General features: G+C 48.0%; 1 protein-coding gene across 1 annotated transcript; it reads right to left on the bottom strand.

Moving 5' to 3' along the window:
• Positions 1–401: 401 nt before the first annotated feature.
• On the bottom strand, positions 402–9485 carry LOC124474161 (immunoglobulin G-binding protein A-like). Its single transcript, XM_047030088.1, has 2 exons — positions 9258–9485; positions 402–656 (listed from the first exon to the last, which is right to left on the bottom strand). Exons 1-2 carry the CDS (start codon positions 9409–9411, stop codon positions 403–405), a joined length of 408 nt encoding a protein of 135 aa, XP_046886044.1. The 5' UTR covers positions 9412–9485; the 3' UTR covers position 402.
• Positions 9486–21938: the final 12453 nt, after the last annotated feature.

Raw genomic sequence — 21938 nt, 5'->3', positions numbered from 1 at the left:
ACCTGCACTCCAGCCAGTGCCACTGATAGACTGCTGTGTGAAATAACTAACCATACCCTCTTCTCCCCTCCTCCTTCCCCCATCCCCCTCCTCCTTCCCCACCCACCCTACCGTTGAATGTATTTTCCTTTTCAGAAAAGATAATTATGTATTCAGAATTGGAAGTCAGGCTCTGTTTCTGTTGTGTTTGGAGTGTGTCACCTTTGGCGAGGTGAGGGGTGTGTTGGCATGTTCTCTAGGTTGACGTGGGGACAGGGGGGTGTGTATGGCTGAAAACCATTTGTGAAAGGTGTTCCTGTTTGCTGTTCCCAGAGACACCCTGAGGCTGTGTTTCTCTGCAGCTCACTCACATCCTCATCTCCAGGTGTGGACACACCCTCATCTCCAGGTGTGGACACATCCTCATCTCCAGGTGTGGACACCCTCATCTCCAGGTGTGGACACATCCTCATCTCCAGGTGTGGACACACCCTCATCTCCAGGTGTGGACACTCCCTCATCTCCAGGTGTGGACACATCCTCATCTCCAGGTGTGGACACACCCTCATCTCCAGGTGTGGACACACCCTCATCTCCAGGTTTGGACACACCCTCATCTCCAGGTGTGGACACATCCTCATCTCCAGGTGTGGACACATCCTCAACTCCAGACATAACTGCAACATATTTGTACATATATTTTATATTTAAATCGTTTTATTCTTAGATTGTTTATTTCTAAGGAATAGTTACACTTTTGTACCTTTACTTAATTTAAGATTCGTATATGTTTAGTGTTTGCACCTCCCTGCCAGAGTAAATTCCGTGTTTGTATAACATACATGGCGAATAAACCAAACTCTGATTCTGATATGAGAGCTAACACTGGCCAGGTTGGGGTCAGGGGGAAAAGACAGCAAGGGTCAGATCGCTGGAGAGGAATGTGATCTGCTCCATCTCAAAACGGGATGGATCAACAATGGCCGTCAACTTTCCTCAAACTCCCAGTATCCATACAGAGCTGGTTCAGTATCCATACAGAGCTGGTTCAGTATCCATACAGCTCTGGTTCAGTATCCACGCAAGGCTGGTTGAGTATCCATACAGTTACCCACTGAACCAGCCCTGAGAGATGGGTGGAGAGGAGGGAGGAGAGGGAGGAGTGGAGAGGAGGGAGAAGAGAGGAGGGAGAAGAGAGGAGGGAGGAGAGGAGGGTGGAGAGGAGGGAGGAGAGGGAGGGGTGGAGAAGAGGGAGGAGGGGGAGGGTTAGAGAGGAGAGGGAGGAGAGGGAGGGGTGGAGAGAGGGAGGGGTGGAGAGGGAGGGGTGGAGAGGGAGGGGTGGAGAGGGAGGAGAGGGAGGGTTAGAGAGGAGAGGGAGGGGTAGAGAGGAGAGGGAGGAGAGGGAGGGGTGGAGAGAGGGAGGGGTGGAGAGGGGGGAGAGGGAGGGGTGGAGAGGAGAGGAAGGAGAGGGAGGGGTGGAGAGGGGGGTAGAGAGGAGAGGAAGGAGAGGGTGGGGTGGAGAGGAGGGAGGGGTGGAGAGAGGGAGGGGTGGGAGTTCACCCAAGTGGAGCCACAGGTCCTGTCAGTTGAAATATCAACCACATGAGTTATGACTGGAGGAGATTTACACTCCTGGTTGAATTCTTACATAAAGAGACGCTTGGCAGGTGAAACTCTTGGTGAAAAGTTCAAATGAGCAGTCATATCGCCTTGATGGGGCTGGGACTGGGGCTAGGGCTGGGACTGTATGTCCATGCTAAATGTGCTATATAAAGGCAAAACGTGTGTAGACCAGAGGTCTCAAACTCAATTTACCTGGGGCCGCTGGAGGTAGAGTCTGGGTGAGGCTGCAGACGATGTCATCTAAAAACCTTTACTAAAAACGTACCTTGTTAACCTTGTTTTGCACCCTGCTTTCATATGCCCCAGTATTAGGTATTACATTACTAACCCTAACCCTACTAACCCTGACCCTAACCAAGTATTAGGTATTATATTACTAACCCTACTGACCCTAACCCAGTATTAGGTATTACATTACTAACCCTACTAACCCTGACCCTAACCCAGTATTAGGTATTACATCTGCAGTTTGCGGCAAACCATAAAGGACATGAACGGTGATGTTTGCAAATTGGTTTCTAGTGATGGACAATGTCCTCATTGACATCTGCCTCACACTGAAAGTATTTCCATACGTGGCTTTTCCACTTCTCTTGTCAACAACTTTTAGTGGAGCCCCTGCAGCATTGGCTGCTTGTCCAGTGTTACCAATTTAACGACTTTGTCGCTAGATTTAGCGACTTTTCGCCTTTTGTAGTGACAAAAAATCTAATCTAGTAACTTTTAAGAGAGCCACTAGCGACCTCTGTTGAGATTTTTCGGACAACACTGTGCTTGTCAGCGTCTGACTCTGCAATCTGTACTACCGTAACTTCAGCAATTCTGGTATTGTACCACTTTTTTTGATTGAGTACTGACTTGGTACCAGAGTACTGGTTTTTGTGACAACACTACTATCTGCTCTAGAGATGGTGTTACTCAAGCACATAGCTATATACATTGCTTTTGACTTAAATCCTTGAGTGTGTTTGGAAGGGATTCCTAGAGAATGTTACCTGTGTGATTGCTACAGTAATTCAGGTAGGCTTGTTCCTTTTACAGCTTGTCTCTGTGCATGACCTCACCGCTCTCCTGGCTGAGCAGGATGAAACAGAACCCTGCGACCGCAGGTCCGGAACAGCCTTTTAATGAAAGTGCAGCAACAGACAATGTAGCAACAAGGCTCACTTTTTTCCACTTTAAAATTGGGAGGGTTATGGTTACGGGTTACAACCAACTCTGAGCTGAGGTAGGGATATAGACAGGGGTAGAGGCTGGGACTGGGGCCAGTGTGATGTGGGTTTCAATATGGTGCAAGGATGCACTTCTCTAAACAAATTCATTTTTCACTACAGCTGGATCCTATGACTGTTCCATTTCACTTAGGTGCCCAACCCTTCTCAAGGTCGTCACTTCTCCTCTCTTTTCTCTCTCCACACCTTTCTCTCTAGCTCAAGCTCTTGCTCTCTCTTCTCTTCGCTCTCTCTACTGTATTTCGTCTCTCTCTCTCTCTTCTCCCCCTCTCTTTCTACTGACGAGTTGAGTCCTGCAGGATGACTTCATGCCACCTCTGTGTTTTCCCATTATGCCCTTGAGCAGCCTGCAGGCCCCTACTCCACTCCACCTCCTCCTCCTCCTTCTCCCCTCTCCTACTACCCTTCTCCCCTCTCCTCCTCTCTTGGCTGGCAGGTCCGGATCAGCTCAGCGACACTGAGCTCCCAGGAACACACTTGCCCCGGGGCAGAATTCAGCTTCATAAATAAAATGCTTGAAAGGACTTCAGTCAAGATGTTAGTCTTTTTTTTAGCGTTGCCCCAACTTGGTTATTGTTCCCCCTGGATGTTTAATCTCCTCTGTTTTCCAACAAGCTGGGACATCTACATCTCAGTCCCAGGATGGCAGCGCTGTGGTAGAGCAGAGACAGGGGGAGAGAGACACAGAGATAGAGAGAGAGGGGGAGAGAGAGAGACGGGGTATAGTAACAAAGTGTGAGTGCCCTTTTTTTCTCTGAGGCACATTTTTTACAGTATCAAATAAATCCTGCTGTTTGGAAACACCATCTCAGGTGACAGGTGATAATCATTTCCTGAGTTCAGCTCAGAGTAGGGAGTTGCCTCGTTTTACTGCCCCTCCCAATGTCACTTCAGCTCAGAGTAGGGTGTAACCCTAACCCTAACCCTAACCCTCGTTTTACTGCCCCTCCCAATGTCACTTCAGCTCAGAGTAGGGTGTAACCCTAACCCTAACCCTAACCCTCCCAATGTCACTTCAGCTCAGAGTAGGGTGTAACCCTAACCCTAGGCTGGCTGCAGCTCTGCCAGCACAGCCTCTAATAGACGGGGGTTTCCTCAAGGCTTGCTTGCCCTGGTGGCTGGGAGGTGAGCGGGAGGAGGGAACCATTCCCAGGGAGACATAAACCACCAGAAGGATCGGAGAAGGAACTTTCACCACTTAATTGATGCGTGCCGGTCGAAACACGACAAAATATGCAAGAAAGATCCATATGGCCCCCAGCAAGCACAAAGCAGGAATGTTGTTGCTGTTAGCTGATACACTGGCTTAATGAGGAAAGAACAATATATCTGTGTCTGTCCTAGTGTGTTACGTGTGAGTTTGTGTTATTCACCTCAGTTGGTCCTCTGGGATCACTGGGGGGGTCACTGGGGGCAGGGGCGTGTTCAGGGGGTGGCCTAGGGTGGCACGGGCCACCCCTGAAATCTGATTGGCCACCCCAATATATGATTAGCTATATGCCCAGTCAGAGGCGGGCCACCCCTGGTGCCACCCCTATCAAAAATGTCTGGACACACCGCTGACTGGGGGGTCACTAACAGGAGTCTCTTTTATGACTCAGTGATGACAGCAGGACATAACAGTGGTGCCTTGACACTCACACACACACGCACACACACGCGCACACACGCACATTTACACATACATACCCTCTCCTCTCTTCCCCTTTCCTCTTCTGCTTTTTTAACTGTACCCTATTTTGTTCTCATCCTCCTCTCTGCTCCAGCCTTCTCTCTACCCTCTCCCTCATTTACATTTACATTTAGTCATTTAACAGACGCTCTTATCCAGAGCGACTTACAGTAAGTACAGGGACATTCCCCCGAGGCAAGTAGGGTGAAATTCCTTGCCCAAGGACACAACATCATTTAGGCATGGCCGGGAATCGAACTGGCGACCTTCAGATTACTAGCCCGATTCCCAACCACTCAGCCACCTGACTCCCATTAAATCTGATCTCTCTGTGTCTCTCCCTCTCCCCAACAAGGATGAACTATGAATGGAAATTGACCTATGTTACATTATATTGACGTTGATAGTATTTGTGTGTGTACTTGTGTGTATAAATGCCGATTTATACTTCTGCGTTTTTACGGACATGCACACAGGGCCCTCTCCGTCAAGGAACTCCCTCTCCGTGCCCTCTCCGAGCCCCTCGCAGAGCTCTGCGTGCACCTCCTGATTTTCCTGACTATTCGTCCGTGCGTCCGTCATTTTACAGATACCCCTTGGCTGTGATTGGTCCGTATTAAGAACTGCTTGAGGCGGGGGCGGGGTTGCCGTGACCAACAAGAAAACAGAATCCTTTGACCGCCATTGTTGTAAGTTTTTACAACTCTTATTTCAGCTAAACGGTACATAAAAATAAGCATCTGAATTAAAATGTGAAGAGAAATGGGCAGTGTAGTTGCTGAAAATGTGCTTATTTTATTGATGAAACGGCTCATTTGTAATAACGGAGTCGGAGAAGTATAAATCGGCCTTAAGTGTCTGTATTTTCTGATGAAGTCATTGTAGTGTAGTAAGAAGAGACATTTTGACTTCAAGTGTAAAAAGTAATTACACCAAACATGCACTCTTCTGACTTAATGAAAAGTGGAGTCCAGCAGACAGACTGGGGTACGGAACACGGGACAGACTGGGGTACGGAACACGAGACAGACTGGGGTACGGAACACGAGACAGACTGGGGTACGGACCAGCAGACAGACTGTGGTACGGACCAGGAGACAGACTGGGGTATGGACCAGGAGACAGACGGGGGTAGACTGTGTGTGCAGGCCTGGGTCAGGGGCACACTGATGCCAGACAGCCTGTGTGTCAGATCTGTGTGTGGTGTTAGGTTGCCCTGTTGTGCTGGGAAAAACTCAGTTTACAATCTGGCCTGGCAACCTGAGAGCGTGCTTTCTGAGCACGTGCAGAGATGGCCAGAAGCAAAGGCTTCTGATCGGCTATGAGTGGGAGCAGTTTCTCTCCCAGGCGTCTGTTGGTGGACCCAGACCAGACTTATCACTGCAACATGGCTGTCGAACACCTTGCTGTTGGATTCAGCTGTATCAAACAAACAAACACATGCACTCTATAAGTTGTAATAAATAATAAATATGAGTGTGTATTTCTGTACGTGTGTGTAAATCACTGTAATGTCTGATTGCATGTGCATGTGTATATTAGAATGTGTGTGTGTTTGTGTAACTGTAAACCTGTCTCTTTCTCTGTGGAGCAGGTTAATGCAGCTGGTCTTCAGGTGAGTGACTGGGGCATTGTGAGAAAGGTGATCCACCTGGGAACCACCAAGGGGATTGTGGGTGATTGTGCTACGGAGGAAGCCAGCCCTGCAGCGTGTGTCTGCTGAATGAGACACTTGTGCCGTTTTACACAACACACAATACCAGCCCTAACCCTAACCCACCCATAACCCATCCCCACAATACCAGCAAGAGCAGCCCCTCAATACCAGCAATACCAGCTCCACAATACCAGCTCCATCAGCCCCACAATACCAGTAATATCAGAGCAGACCCACCAGATCTGCCAGCACACTGTTCCCCCTGGTACCTGCCTGCTGGTACAGAGACCTGTCTGCTGGTAAAGTGACCTGTGTCCTGGTACAGAAACAGAAAGAGGATGCCAGACCTGACAACACCGCTGCTCAGATGTCAGACAAACACTTATACTACAACTGTTATATTTTGTGTTTGCCCAAACACGTGTGTGGTATTCAAGGACACTCTGCTTATTGTAACAGCCAGGCATCAGTTTGCTGTCTCTGTGTTGGTTTGCTGAAGGTGGAGGCTGGAGGTGGGGGCTGGAGGTGAGGGGTGGGGGCTGGAGGTGGGGGCTGGAGGTGGAGGCGGGGGGTGGAGGCTGGGGCTGGAGGTGGGGGCTGGAAGGAAATAGGTTGGTGTAAGAGGAGAGCTGCTAGCAGAGAGAGGAGGTGTTATAAAGCTGGCCGACACAAAGGGCCCACTGTGCAGGGGTGGCCCACTGTGCAGGGGTGGCCCACAGTCACGCACTCGCTCACACAGTCGCTCACACACTCGCTCACACACTCGCTCACACAGTCGCTCACACACTCGCTCACACACACCAGGAGGCTGTAGATGCCACACACACACACCTTTGTCGTCGTCCCCCGTCCTCTCCAACTTGAAAGATCCCAGCATGAGGTCGTATAAACAACGTGACAAATATGGAACATTTGAGTGCCTAGAAAAGTGAGTGAGAGGAGGAATGAAAGAAAGAAAAAGCCAGCAAGACACTGAATAAGCTCTTTAGTCTTTAGTGACAATGTTCCTTTGTTCACAGGGGAAAACCATTGGATTTGTGGAATGTAGGAGTGCTATTCACAACCCTCTCTCCTCTGTTCTCCAAACATGCCCGTTAATGATAGTTCTGCTCAGAGTGCAAATTATACAATGACGATCGGGGGGGTGAACTTCTTCTCCAGGGCGTAAAGTAATATTTACAATTACAGGTAAGAACCATATATAAATGTATTGACCCCCCCAACCAGTTTTTTTTACCTCTTTTGGGGGGGGGCACCAAGTCTTAGTTAGGGGGGTCAAACCCCCACAATCCCACCCGTAATTCGAACCCTGCTAACATATATAAAAACAGCAGTGATAGCTTCATCCTGGAGAAACTCTGGCAAGCAGCACACTGTCCAACCAGACCCCTCACACACAGGCACCGAGGCTGTGTGTGTATGTGTATTCATGTGCCCTCCCCCCTCAGTACCCTAACCCTAACCCCCCAAGTGCCCCACCCCCCAGTATCCCATCAACTGCTCCTGTCATTCTTATGCATTAATGAGAACAACCACCATTCAAAGTCACCACTGAGTATTTTTTTGCTTTTTTTACAATTAAATCTATAGATTATAGGCGGTCATGAAATAGTTTGATTGACAGAAAGTGTAGGATCAAAGCCTCCTCTCCTTCCCCCTCCTCTCTTTCCTCCTCCTCACCCCTCCTCTCCTCTCTTTCCTCCTCCTCACCCCTCCTCTCCTCTCTTTCCTCCTCCTCACCCCTCCTCTCCTCTGTTTCCTCCTCCCCACCCCTCCTCTCCTCTCTTTCCTCCACCCCTCCTCTCCTTTCTTGCTGAACCTTGCCAAAACAGAACTTCTCATCATTCCGGCCAAACCCTCCATCTCCCACAATCTCTCTATCACCCTGGGATCTGCGACAGTGACCCCTTTATCCTCTGCCAGGAACCTCGGGGTTACCATGGATGATGAGCTCTCCCTCAAGGCCCACATTGCTGCAGTCTCCCGGTCATGTAGATTCACCCTCTACAACATCCGGAAGATCAGGAGATACCTGTCTGAGCACTCCACCCAGCTGCTCGTCCAAGCACTTGTCCTCTCCAAGTTGGACTACTGCAACTCGCTGCCCGCCGGTGTCCCAGCATGCGTAACCCGCCCTCTCCAGAGTATTCAGAACACAGCGGCCCACCTGTTCTACCCAGATGCTCCCATGTTACCCCACTCCTCATCTCCCTCCACTGGCTACCCATCACGGCCCGCATCAGATTCAAGACCCTGGTACTGACCTTCCGAGTAGTGAACGGGACTGCACCTGACTACATCAAGTTTCTCCTGCAGCCTTACACCCTCGCCCGCCACCTACAGTCTTCTTCAGACAACCGCCTGGTGGTCCCACCTCTCAAGAGCGCCCGCTCCCAACACAAGCTCTTCTCCTGAATGGCCCCCCAGTGGTGGAATCAACTCCCCACCTCCATCAGAGACTGACTGTCTCCCCACCTTCAAGAAAAGGCTCAAGACTCACTTGCTCCGGGAATACAATGGTACTTAGGAATGATTTGCTGGACCACTTACACTTTCACTTATAGCTATTCATGTTGTTTAATTGTAACTTGCTTAACTACGTGCTCTTATGGTTCTTCCCTTTGGCACTTATTTTTGGTCGTTCACAATATGTCCTTCATGTTTTGGCTACCCGCAATGTTTTGGGGCTATCTTGTTGTTATCAGTGACCTATGCACTTTGTAAAACTCTCTCTTGGAAGTCGCTTTGGATAAAAGTGTCTGCTAAATGAATACATGTAAATGTAATGCTTGAGTACCGGTCTCAGAGTGACAGGTCTGTTCAAAACAAGTTGTGGATCAATCAGCTCCCTCCAACAGGGCTCTAATGAAGGGGTTGCGTGACTGAACCAGGTCAAACCGACAGTGTGAAGATAACAGAGGGGGACATCTCCCCTTGGATGTAGTGTCAAACTCATCTAAGAGAACTACCTTACCCATGAGTAATTGCAGTGTGCTTCCTGGCTGACAGGAGAGCAAGAGACAGAAGGAATGCTGGGTAGTTTGCCTCTCAGGAAATGTTTCTTTGAGCTGCAAAAAACATGAAATACACTCACCTATAGTGGCTAAACGGACGCACCTCTGGACCCAATCTGCTACCTGCTCATACAGCAGCTGACAGGAAGTGGGGGAGGCCGGACCAATTTGAACAGACCTGGAGAACTGCTGACCTTTGTAGGCTTCAGTAGGAGAACCTGGACAGAGGATCATGACAAAATATAACAGTTTTCTCTTATTTTCAGTGTCTGGAAGGACTGTGTGTAAGAGAGGAGAAACTAGTACATAAGCTAGAGGGCTGTACTTCATGAGCAGATAAATCAACATGTCTTTCCACACACCAATGGAAAATCTCTCAGTTCAGTTTGTCGTCCCCCCCCCCCCCCCCCCCCCCCCCCCCCCCCCCCCCCCCCCCCCCCCCCCCCATCTGGGGCCTGTGTGTGGGGGGCCCAGCCTCCCTGACTCGCACCTGGGCCAGCTCCAGGCCCTGGGACTTAAAGAGCTGTCAGTCACACCTGCCCTGTTTAAGCTCTTGTGTACTGGCTTGAGGCAACACTTAACCCTCTCCTCTCCCCAGCTCTCTCCCTCTCTCCCTCTCTCTCTCTCTCTCTCCCTCTCTCTCTCCCTCTCTTTACACCCTTATCTCCACCTGGCTGAGCTTGCACTGAACATCACCCCTCTCAGGCACACAAACACAGCCTCACACACCCTGCCTCACACAGCCTGCCTCACACAGCCTGCCTCACACACCCTGCCTCACATACCTGACATGGACAGCAGCTGTGAGAGGAGGGAGGGAGGGAGGGTCAAAAGAGAGAAAGAGAATTTGTTTTAGAAGAGACATACAGAGGCTAACCTCCACTCACACAGCCAGCCAGCCAGCCTCTACTCACAGCCAAGCCAAACAGGGTGCCTGTTATTGGACAGGACAAGTATAGACTGTGCTGTTGTAATTACTCTCTTCCTCCTCAGAGAGTTGTTGGGTTAGGTTGTTGTAAGGTGAATAAGAGAGTTGTTGGGTTAGGTTGTTGTAAGGTGAATAAGAGAGTTGTTGGGTTAGGTTGTTGTAAGGTGAATAAGAGAGCCAACATTGGTAGGATCTCCCCTAAACACACAGACACACAAATGACCCCCTCGCGCCAGTCAACCATGAGGCGTCCGTCACCAGCATGCTGCCTGCCTGACAACCCCACAGTCAGATGTCTAAACCCCACAGTCAGATGTCTAAACCCCACAGTCAGATGTCTAAACCCCACAGTCGGATGTCTAAACCCCACAGTCAGATGTCTAAACCCCACAGTCAGATGTCTAAACCCCACAGTCAGATGTCTAAACCCCACAGTCAGATGTCTAAACCCCACAGTCAGATGTCTAAACCCCACAGTCAGATGTCTAAACCCCACAGTCGGATGTCTAAACCCCACAGTCGGATGTCTAAACCCCACAGTCGGATGTCTAAACCCCACAGTCAGATGTCTAAACCCCACAGTCGGATGTCTAAACCCCACAGTCAGATGTCTAAACCCCACAGTCAGATGTCTAAATGGCACAATTATCCATAATTTACACCTAGACAGAACGGATGGGTTCCCATGAAGTTAAGTTCCCCATTAAGTAAATCAACTGGGAGATGGGGGGTAAGAGCAGTGATATTAGAAATGATAAAGAAGGAGCTAGATACAGAAGTTCCCTGAGGCAGAACAGCCACCACTGCTCCTATTCCAGACAATTACCAGATTCATTACCCATGATGCACTCCAGTTATGACACCCATGCATTGATGCGCTGTTGTTAAGACAGCTTGGGAAAACCTTTCTCCACAATTGATTTTGGTGTTTCAAAACCCATTGACACTGTATGACTATGTTTAGCTTGTGTTCTGCTCCTCTCTCTTACCAACCGTCTCTGGAGGAGGGGATCCCTCTCTGAATTGCTCCTCCCAAGGTTTCTTCCATTTTTTCTCCCGGTGGGAGTTTTTCTGGGAGTTTTTCCTTGTCTTCCTTGAGGGTTTAGGTTGGTTGAGGGGCAGTTCTATGGGCGCATGTGAAGCCCTCTGTGACATGCTTGCGTGTAAAAAGGGCTATACAAATAAATTTGATTTGATTTGATTTGAATTGATCATCACTATCTCCTTTTTATGAGTCTTTTCACTGGGATCAGGTGTCAGACATTTTTGACATTCCTCATAAAGTTTGAGTTTTCAGGAGGACTGGAGAGGTCAGCTGGAGGACTGGAGAGGTCACCTGGATGACTGCAGAGGTCACCTGGAGGACTGGAGAGGTCAGGTGGAGGACTGGAGAGGTCAGCTGGATGACTGCAGAGGTCAGGTGGAGGACTGGAGAGGTCAGGTGGAGGACTGGAGAGGTCAGGTGGAGGACTGCAGAGGTCACCTGGAGGACTGCAGAGGTCACCTGGAGGACTGCAGAGGTCACCTGGAGGACTGGAGAGGTCACCTGGAGGACTGGAGAGGTCAGCTGGAGGACTGGAGAGGTCACCTGGAGGACTGAAGAGGTCACCTGGAGGACTGCAGAGGTCAGGTGGAGGACTGGAGAGGTCAGCTGGAGGACTGAAGAGGTCACCTGGAGGACTGCAGAGGTCAGGTGGAGGACTGGAGAGGTCACCTGGAGGACTGGAGAGGTCAGGTGGAGGACTGGAGAGGTCAGCTGGCTTCATTCATGAAAATGAACTGTTTCATTTTTGCCATGTTTGCTCTGGACCCACAACGTCAGCGCTTGTTTGTCTTCTGCTTTTCCGTTTGAAATGCATTCTGGGTACCTGCTCACAACCAGCTCCTAATTTCTTCATCAATCATGCTAATGAGGGCAGTTTCTATGGCAACAAGGAAACTGAGAGTGATTGTTTTGCAAGTTTGAGAAGGCTTTAGTAATCCAGAGGTGCTTCTGATAAGGAAGTAAGAGATTGTTGCCTATGTTTAGTTGACAATGCACACTGAGGCCAAAGTTTCCAATGATTACTGTTTGTATATTAAAATCATTCTATACTTCAGAACATTATTTAGTATGATTTTTCTTTTTTTTAAACAGTTAAAAGTGCTTTTTTACGAACCATGACAAGTTGCTCAAGCCTTCGGGCCAACAGAAAATTAAACCAATCAGCTGCACTCCCTCCCTTGTACATTCTTGCAGACATCTTGAGTATGTACTTTTTTGTTGATTTATTTTATGGATTTTTGGGGGGATGGAAACAGTGTAGAGTGACAATACATGTAGGGGAGAGAAAGAGGGTAGACATGCAGGAAGTGACTCGAGCAGGAATCAAACCCTAGTCTCTGTGGTGAGGCTTTATCCTACGTGGTACGCACTCTTCACCGTAGTACCCTCATCGTTTATATACTTAAACGACACACAAGCAAAAGTAAACACACAGGCCAGCACACACACACACACACACACAGACTGAGTGCTCATTGATAAGGTCACCCCTGGCTGAGTTAAGGGTATACATGGCTGGTCTGTCAGCAGGGTTTATTAAGAGCCCTGAGTCCTCTCTCTCTCCCCAACTCAGACTGCACTGAGTCCTCTCTCTCTCCCCAACCCAGATCCAGCAGAATAGCTGTCCCACCCTTCACCAGCAGAAAACATCACAAGATGATGACACCTGGCTGTGTGCAGGGTTTCTGAGGTAGCTAAGGCGCTCAATGTGTCCTGAGGAAGCCCAGGACACAATCCCAGAACCAATCCCAGACCAAACCCCAGAAATGTGTTTGCGTGTGTGAGGACAAACCCAGCAGACAGAGCAGACAGTATCCAGTCACTGGATGGAGCTGAGTGCTGGAACACTTCTCGACAGGGTCTTCATCATTTAGAATCTCTTTACTGGATGCAGCAGGGAATGATTGTTGTCTGACAGATCTGCCGGCAACAGTCTGACATGCTCCTCTCTGTGCGCTTGGTATTTGATATGAGCCAAGGGCACGAGTATCTCCCCAAGCAGAGATAAGGATCCTTTCCCACACTTGCACAATGCAACCAATGCATCTAAGAGATTAGGGGAGATTTCACCAGAGTGGTTTTCTCTTTAATTACATATTAATGCCGTGGTCAAACATTCTAAATAAATGATTGTTTGCTTGTGATAAAAAGACCAAACAGACATCAGATTCACAGAACTGTGATAATCATCTAGCATTCTGAAGTTTTATTTCATATGAAGCGTGCATATGGGGAAAACTAACAGAGATATGAAAAATAAAGATCCAGCCAGATCCTGGGTCCTTGCATTCAATTCCATTAATAGTCAAGATCCGGGTTTGGCTGGATAAGCCATATGAACTGCGTTCCCTGTCAGCTCTGTGACCCTGCGGAGCCAGGCAGCAACAATGGAGCTCTCCAGAGGCCCTTGGGAGCGCTCACTCAGTGGCGTAATGTTTGTTCTCTCAGGCCTCACAGCTGCACAGCACTCCCCTTATCTGAGGCCCTGCCTGGCCTGGATACCGGGCCAACAACTCCAGCCCAACTCCTCAACCTCAGCCCCAACCCCAGCCTTGTCCTGGCCTCTCACCGAGTTGCTACTTCTGCTTGCTTGGGCTACACAGCACATCGTGTGCACTAGCACTGCAAACACTAATCACAAAGGAGGGACAGGGAGGGGAGGGAAAAAAGGGTGAAGGTGTGAGAGTAAAGAGGAGAGAAGGAAAATGAGAGAAGCTGAAGAGGCCTGGGGTTTTAGTTGCTTTGGTCCTCCATCTTTCTTTCTCTGGAGGGATAAGGGAGAAGGAGGAGGGAGTGGAGGAAGAAGGGATGAGGAGGAGGGAGTGGAGGGAGAAGAAGAGGGGTGCATTCCTCTCTTTCTCTCTGTGCCCTGCAGACTAGCAGGCCAGGGCTGGCAGGAACTCTGGAGGACTGAAGGAGTGGAGGTCTTTGATTGGGAAGGTAAGATGTAGTGTGTGTGTGTGCTGTGTCGTGCTTCAATTAATCCAGTTGTACTTCAGTTGTACTTCTGATTCTGATTGCAGTTATTGGTGAGTCACTGCTCCAGTCTAGCCAGAGAAAGAGAGGGGTGGTCCACATTTTCTACTCCTCACTGCCGCCCCCTAGGCTTCTCTTCAGACTGGCAGCCTGGCACTAAGCAGGCATTGACATGATCATTTCCAGCCATGTCTTTTCTCAAACCACCTCTGAGAGTTGTCCTGAATCTCTTGGTGCTCTGAGGCCTATTCAGACTCATTGTAAATTTCACACGTATTAAAACTGAGGCCACCAGCATGAAGGAAGAAGGCGGTGAAACACATCTGCTTAAGAAATGGAGCATCCATTCATTGAAAGGAATTCCAGCCACAGATACATTTACATGTATGCCTTTAGCAGAGGCTTTTATCCAAAGCGACTTCCAAAAGAGAGCTTTACAAAAGTACATAGGTCACTGATCATAACAACGAGATAGCTCCAAACATTGCGGGTAACCAAAACATGAAGCATACTTTGTGAAAACTAAATAAGTCCCAAAGGGAAGAACCATAAAAGTGGTTGTTAAACATGTAGTTAAACAAGATACAATTAAACAACATGAACCTCGAAAAAGTGCAAGGAAACCTTGTAATTTACCCTTACCTGCGGAAAAAAGCAAGCAACAAAAATATATTACACAGCAAGTACAATAGTTTTAAATCAGTTACAACTAACCAACAAGAGCAACAAGTCTCTCAATAAGAGTCATTGTGATCCTGGAGGAAACATCAGGTCCAGAAAAACATTCCTAAGTGCAGACATTCCTATGATACGGATACAGACAGACAGACACAAATACAGACATAAAAGACACAGACAGAGGCACAGACAGACAGACAAACTGTGTTAGTCCCAGAGAGCTGAAGGAATGTTGAGTATATCTCGAAGAAGATTAGGCATCTCTTCCATACAGCAAACTACTTTTCCTGGGACGAGCCAAAGGCCCTGGCAGATCTAACCCTAACCCTGGCAGATCAAAGCAGTGTCTAACTTCCTCATCATTAGCAAGGGCTTCTCCCCAAATGCCTTCAGCCCGCCTCATTATCCCCTACCCTCCCCCTGCCCCTCTCCTCCCCTGGGTTTGGAAACAGTGTGCAGGGTTCTGGCAAGAGGATATGAACACCACCACCATCCCCATTCACACAGACCCCTTTCCCTCTCAGTTACTGAAAGACTCACTCACTATCACTCACTCACTATCACTCACTCACTCTCTCCAAATGGGGTCAACATGAAACACATGCAAAGAAATGTACACAAAGATGTAGCTGTAAAGGTACGAGTGCGCACACATCCTGGTGGAGATTACAGTCAGTATTGTGTGTACTTTTCCCACACTTTATTATGAGTTGTGGCGGTTGTGTTCACTGTAAAACAGCACTCTCCTAATCCATCATTACGGCACCATGTTGAGACCCAGGCAGCCAGGTACCCAGGACAAGGCTGACTGAAAATACATTGTGGTTGAACAAAATTCTGTACAGTACAGAGGGTTGAAGCATGGCAGGTCTGTGCTGAACTAGCACTCCTAGCTCACTCCTTGATTAAGGAACCCTTTCCATTCCCCTCTCCATCTTTGTTTACGATGCAAAACGTGAATTTGTTCACTTTCTTCCATCGGTCACGCCCTCCTGGAACACATTAATGGGGCTGCTTGCAAGAGGGTTTTGGGCATATTTATACACTTATGGACCTTTATCAAAACAAGAGGGCCATCCGGAGCCAAGAGTTTACAGTACATATTGTTTGTGAAACAGAAATAATTGCCTCAGATGTGAAGCTGGCTGCAGGGAAGGAGTAATGAGTTATTCAGCGGAGGGTTAGAGATGGGGGGTTACTGAAGTATGATTTATCTACACAAGAACAAGAAGTCCATTAGTAGAGAACAGGTTACTGTTCCCCCAGATTTAGCCTGACTAGCCTCCCATCACTCATAGAGCCTTATTGGCTGCTTGATTCATGCAGGGTTAGGACCTCTTGGCTTCCACTGTTAAACCACAGATTAATTAATTCACCCTTCAGATAATCCAACTTCTACAATAGACTAGGTTGCAGGAACACAGGCTGCAGGAACACAGGCTGCTTCCTCAAGAAGGAGAGAATGTGGAGCCCAACCATGTTAGCTCCTAATCCTAGGACTCAGACTAGACTTCCTCCCAGCCTCTTCTGTCAGCTCCTTCTAGCTCCCCAGCCTGTCCCAGCCACTCCTCTCAGGTATACCTCCTCCCTGCTCCTCCTAGCACCCCAGCCCCTACCTACTCCTCCCAGGCCCTACCTACTCCTCCTCTCAGCTCCTCCCAGGCCCTCCTTGCTCTTCCTAGCTCCCCAGCTCCTCCTCTCAGCTCCTCCCAGGGTGTAAGAGTGTTTGCTGAAGGTGTGAGGCACAGCAGCAGAGTGGAGAGGCCCAGGTGGGTGGGAGGCAGCTTCCACACCTGCTCTCTGTTTGGTCAACAGAGCAATCGTACTCCAGTCACACAGCACAATGACATCGCACTGGAGGGCAATCCAGCTCTTATCTCTTATTGCCTCATTCGGGCCAATTAAGAGCTTGTCCTTCCTCTGGAGATATCCTGCCCAACAGCACAACCACAGCATGGCTGCTCTGGTTCCTGTGGAGCAAAGCATTGTGGGAGTTACGTAAGAGCAGAGCAAATATCATGAGACCATTCCCACACATGGTTGAGTAAGAGTTTTTGTCTCTGTGTATGTGTGTGTCAATTTCCCTTTTGATTTTGAAAACTTTGAAAATCATGATCCTTCAGATATAAATCACAGCAGTCAGGTAGAAAGGTGAGTTTGACAGGGTCCCCCAGGCAGATTGAGACAGCAGGCCAGGCCCTGGTTCAGCCCAGCCCAAAGAGGATCACCAGAGACGGGGAGAGGAGGCAGAGTGGGGCCAGCCTGGCTTGTTTTTTTTTGTTATACTTTATTTTTAAAGAAACAAAGATACAATCAGACATACATACATACATAGAACAAAAAGTTGGTCATTTATACTGATGGTACAATGATGGAAATAAATGTAAATTCACACAATGACAGATCAGTGATGATTCTGTGAGGTCACAAACACAATCCATTTTTCCCAATACTGCAAAAATCTATCAAATTCGGCGAGAAATCATCTTATTCATCTTATTCATCTTAATCATCTTATTTTGAACATCAACGTCAGTCTCTGTTGGAGGTTCGGCCTGTAGCCATTTTCGTACACAGAAGGAGCAGCAAGCGGTATAGGTGCTGAAACCTTCTCAGGGAATAGCCCTCTGTTTTCACACAAAACACTCACTAATGTATGCTGGACTGTCAGTCTGGTGAGCAGTTTCAGCTACTTAGAACAAGTGAAATATAACACTGTAAAGATCCATCACACCACCTGCCAACTCTTCACCTCCACTCTCTCTCTGTGTCCCTCTGTCTCTCTGCCCCTCTGTCTCTCTCTGTCTGTCTCTCTGTCTGTCTCTCTGTCTGTCTCTGTCTCTCTCTCTGTCTCTCTTTCTGCCCCTCTGTCTCTGTATGTCTGCCCTTCTCTTTCTATCTCTCTCTGTCTGTCTGTCTGTCTGTCTGTCTCTCTCTGTCTGTCTCTCTGTCTGTCTGTCTGTCTGTCTGTCTCTGTCTGCCTCTCTCTCTGCCTCTCTCTCTGCCTCTCTGCCTCCCTCACTGTGCCCTGTGACCGGGATACACTGTGTTCAGAATATGAGGAGCAAGCATCCATTTAGCCACTTAATTTAACTACTTAATGGCACAAAATCATATGTGCTCTGGTTACTCTTATTTCTCTTGCACTTTCCCTGCAAACTGCCCTGGTTTACCGACATTCTTCACAAACCATTACGGTCAAAAGTGATTGCAGAGCAACTGAATCCAGGCCATACAGTATAGAATATTGTATAAAATATAGTACAGACTATAAAATAGAATATAATATAGACTGACAATGCTGAGAAGGTTTAGGAGAGGACAGAAACCAAACTCTGCATTGTCAAGGAAACTTTCCAAGAAACACAGATCTTCCTGTATTTAACAAAAGCACTTAGGGCAAAAGAAACATGCTGCTACTTGCTTACTTCAACTAGCACAGCACTATTACTCATTATCCTGACAGATGAATAATTTCCCTGTTTGCTTTGCTCAGCTTTCTCTTAGAGCAGCAGACCTGTTGATACAGTCTCAGCTTTGTCTTCGAGCAGCAGACCTGTTGTGGGTGAGTGTGTGTGTGTGTGTATGTGTGTGCATGAGTGTGTGTCAACATCTGGGTGATCCTGCTAGTATCTGAGTGTGTGTCACAGTGTTAATGTGTAGTTTGAATGTGTGTGTGTGTGTGTAAGGTAGGGCCCAAGTGACTACCCCCTGGGATGAATGTTTGGACTCCACCAACTCTGGCTGAACTTGCTGTTCGACCAGTCCCACACTCCATGCAGGCTGTGACACCGGCAACGCCAAGATCATCTGCGACTACGATCTCCCGGCTAAATGTGAGTACCGGTTTACATTAACTGTCACCTCAGTGTTGGACCACCTCATCATGTGGAACCTATACACAAATTCACACTTTTTATTAAGAAAATTAAATTTTACGTCCGTATTATTGGGGAAAAGCTGTCCCACCCATATTTGAAAACAAACCCACTCCCCTGCCCAAAAGTGATCCATCAGACCAAAACAAAGTTCTTAAAGAGTACATAAAGAAAAGTACAATCCCATGAATGCCAACAATGGCTTAACTCGACAACTCGAAAAAAAGTTTGGAATGGTTGAAACGTTGTTTTTTTACGGAGCCCCTAAAGGGACATGAAGAAAAAAAAAATCATGAAAAAAAAATCCGAAAGTTTCTCGTGCTTACAAGAAACTTTCTGGTGCGCACGAGTAACTTTATGGTGCGCACGAGAAACTTTCTGGTGCTCACGAGAAACATTCTCGTTACCACGCTTAAGTATCTGGTGGATACCGCATGCACAGAAGCGTGCATTAGATCTGCTGTTACATGCGTGGAAATGACTTTTAAGGACGTTTGCTTGTGAGTCGCCACCACTATATTATCTAGAAAGACATTAAAAACGAATTTTGAAGTTGTGTTGTCTGTTTTGGCACAAGGGATACACCCGTCTTGAGCAGGGGTCTCATTTATAAACGTGGCGGTCTCAACATCACATGGTCCACTATGGTTGCAGGAGATGCCCTGACTGCATGGAATACAGGATAACATCATACATCCTACCTTTAGATAACTGCAGAACACAGTGTATAACTAAATATATGTATTTAATAATGTGCATTTATCATCATGTCAAAAACTGGAAATACAGTTATAAGCCCCGGCGCAATCGCAACACTTTACGTCCTCGTTATCATTTCAAACTTTAATACTGTTCATAACAAAACGCTTTTGTTTACAAATTGTATCTCGACTCGGGGTATCGCTGGCACAGTTGATGGCAGCAGCAATATGCTGCAACTCGCACAATTTTTATTGGTGATCCAACGGCCACCAAATAATGTGGTTTTCGAGCCTCCACCTCGCCTACAAGTAACAGTGTCTGAGAAGATACTTTCTCGTGCGCACCAGAAAGTATCTCGTGCGCACCAGAAAGTATCTCGTGCGCACCAGAAACTTTCTCGTGCGCACCAGAAAGGATCTCCTGCGCAGGAGAACCTTTCAGATTTTTTTTGTTTTTCATTTTTTGTTTTTCATGTCCCTTTAGGGGCTCCGTATTTTTTGTTCGAAAAAAGTAGGAAAAAAAGGTTGGAACAAGAGGTAGGAAAAGAAAAGTTGCAAAAAACGTTGCATAAAAGGTAGCTAAAAAATAGCTAAAATTTTTTTGGAAAAAGGTCTATAGGAGAGGGATTAAAGAGCAGAGAGGGATTACAGAGCAGAAACATCCATAGGAGAGGGATTACAGAGCAAATAAATCTATAGGAGAGGGATTACAGAGCAAATAAATCTATAGGAGAGGGATTACAGAGCAAATAAATCTATAGGAGAGGGATTACAGAGCAAATAAATCTATAGGAGAGGGATTAAAGAGGCATCATAAAACAATGTGACATCAGTGATCTCCTCTCTCCAAGATGATTAATCACTTTAGCCTTCCTTTCCACAGGCCTTGCTCAACTCCTTGTGTAAACTTTGTAACTTTTAAACCGGTACATTTCATTGAGATGGATGGGATGTTTTAAACTTGTCTTACATTCAGCGAAGACCGGCAGTACTGGAAGAGGCCAGTCAGGCTGGGACATGCAGAGACAAGCAGTCAGACTGGGACATGCAGAGACAAGCAGTCAGACTGGGACATGCAGAGACAAGCAGTCAGACTGGGACATGCAGAGACAAGCAGTCAGACTGGGACATGCAGAAACAAGCAGTCAGACTGGGACATGCAGAGACAAGCAGTCAGGCTGCATCTGTCATACCGCCTCTCCACCCCGCCATGTCATCTCTAAGCGTTCCTACCCTGTGGTACTTTAGAGCCAGCTGTGGGAACAGTGGCTGGTGGAGCAGTGAGGGGACTATGGTGCTGGGTGCAGCTGTGTGAACACAGGGGTCCCTGCATGGCTGCTCCTCATTAGGGTATTCCCTCATTCCCCACACTGAAATCTGCTATGTATCATGTGACTGCCTGGCTTCCATTATGGCTCACTCCCCCTCCCATCTCTGCCTCCATCCCTCGCTCTGAGAGGTGGGGGGATATGGAGCGGGTGGGATAACAGGGGGGGGTTAGTGGGAGGTCGAATGGGGGGGGTCTGACGGGGGAGTAAGTAGGAGGGTCAATCTAACGGGGTGCTCTGCATGCCACGTTGACGTCACATGACAGAGCGAGGCAAAGAGAGAGAGAGTGACTGTCAAACAACCTCTGGAGAAACAGATCACTTCACCTCCTCCTTTACCCCATCACTCACTCTGATCATCCCTTCTCCACACCCTAATGGTAAGTCTCTTTCCCCCTCCCCCTCTCTTTCTAATTTTCTTTCTTTCTCTCTCCCTCTCTTTTTCTCTCCCATTTTCCCTCTCTTTCTCTCTGTCCCTCTCCCTCACCCTCGCTTTCTCATTTTCTATCTCTCCTTCTCTCCCTCTCATTTTCTCTCTCTCCCCCTCTCCCACTGTCCTCTCCCTCTCATTTTCTCTCTCTATCTCCCTCTCCCCCTCTCTCATTTTCTCTCTGCCTTTCTCACCCTCTCTTTTTCTCTCCCTCTCCAGTTCCCTTCTTTCTGTTTCCTACCAGAGCACCCCCCCTTGAGAGCTAGACCTCCTGGCTGGCTCTCTCTCCAAACGGCCCCTGGTCTGGCTGACCCCTCCCTGCTCTCCTGGGGGTGGAGGCGGGAAGGGTGAAGCTGTCATGCTGGTGTGAAGGAACTAGAGCTGTGTATCCCAGCATCAAATCATTTGTACTGTACATTGAGGAGTTACTGTACTGTATTGTTCCTGCACATGGCCTCTTCAGAGTGCTACTGAAGTGGTACCACACCACGCCACGCCACACCACACCAGGGGCCTCATGTGTAAACGATTGCGCAGCTTTCATACCAGAAGACGGCGTACGGCCAAAACTTGAAAAGTCCCTACGCACAGAAATATTCACATGTATAAAACCGGTCGTACGCCAGGTCCTGCGCACCTTTCCTTTATAAATCACAATCAACGTGAGATTGACCGCACGTGAACGAGCCACTGACCCCGCCTTGCCTCCTCCCATAAATGAATATGCAGATGGGCTATAAATGCGCTCCTGAGGTCATTTCGTTGTCTGAATTGCCGTATTTATTCGAATAAACGCC

Source organism: Hypomesus transpacificus, chromosome 11 (assembly GCF_021917145.1).
Source record: "Hypomesus transpacificus isolate Combined female chromosome 11, fHypTra1, whole genome shotgun sequence".
NCBI classification, from domain to species: Eukaryota; Metazoa; Chordata; class Actinopteri; order Osmeriformes; family Osmeridae; genus Hypomesus; species Hypomesus transpacificus.
The sequence above is the reverse complement of the archived record's forward strand: the minus strand, read 5'-3'. Positions and strand labels throughout refer to the sequence as shown.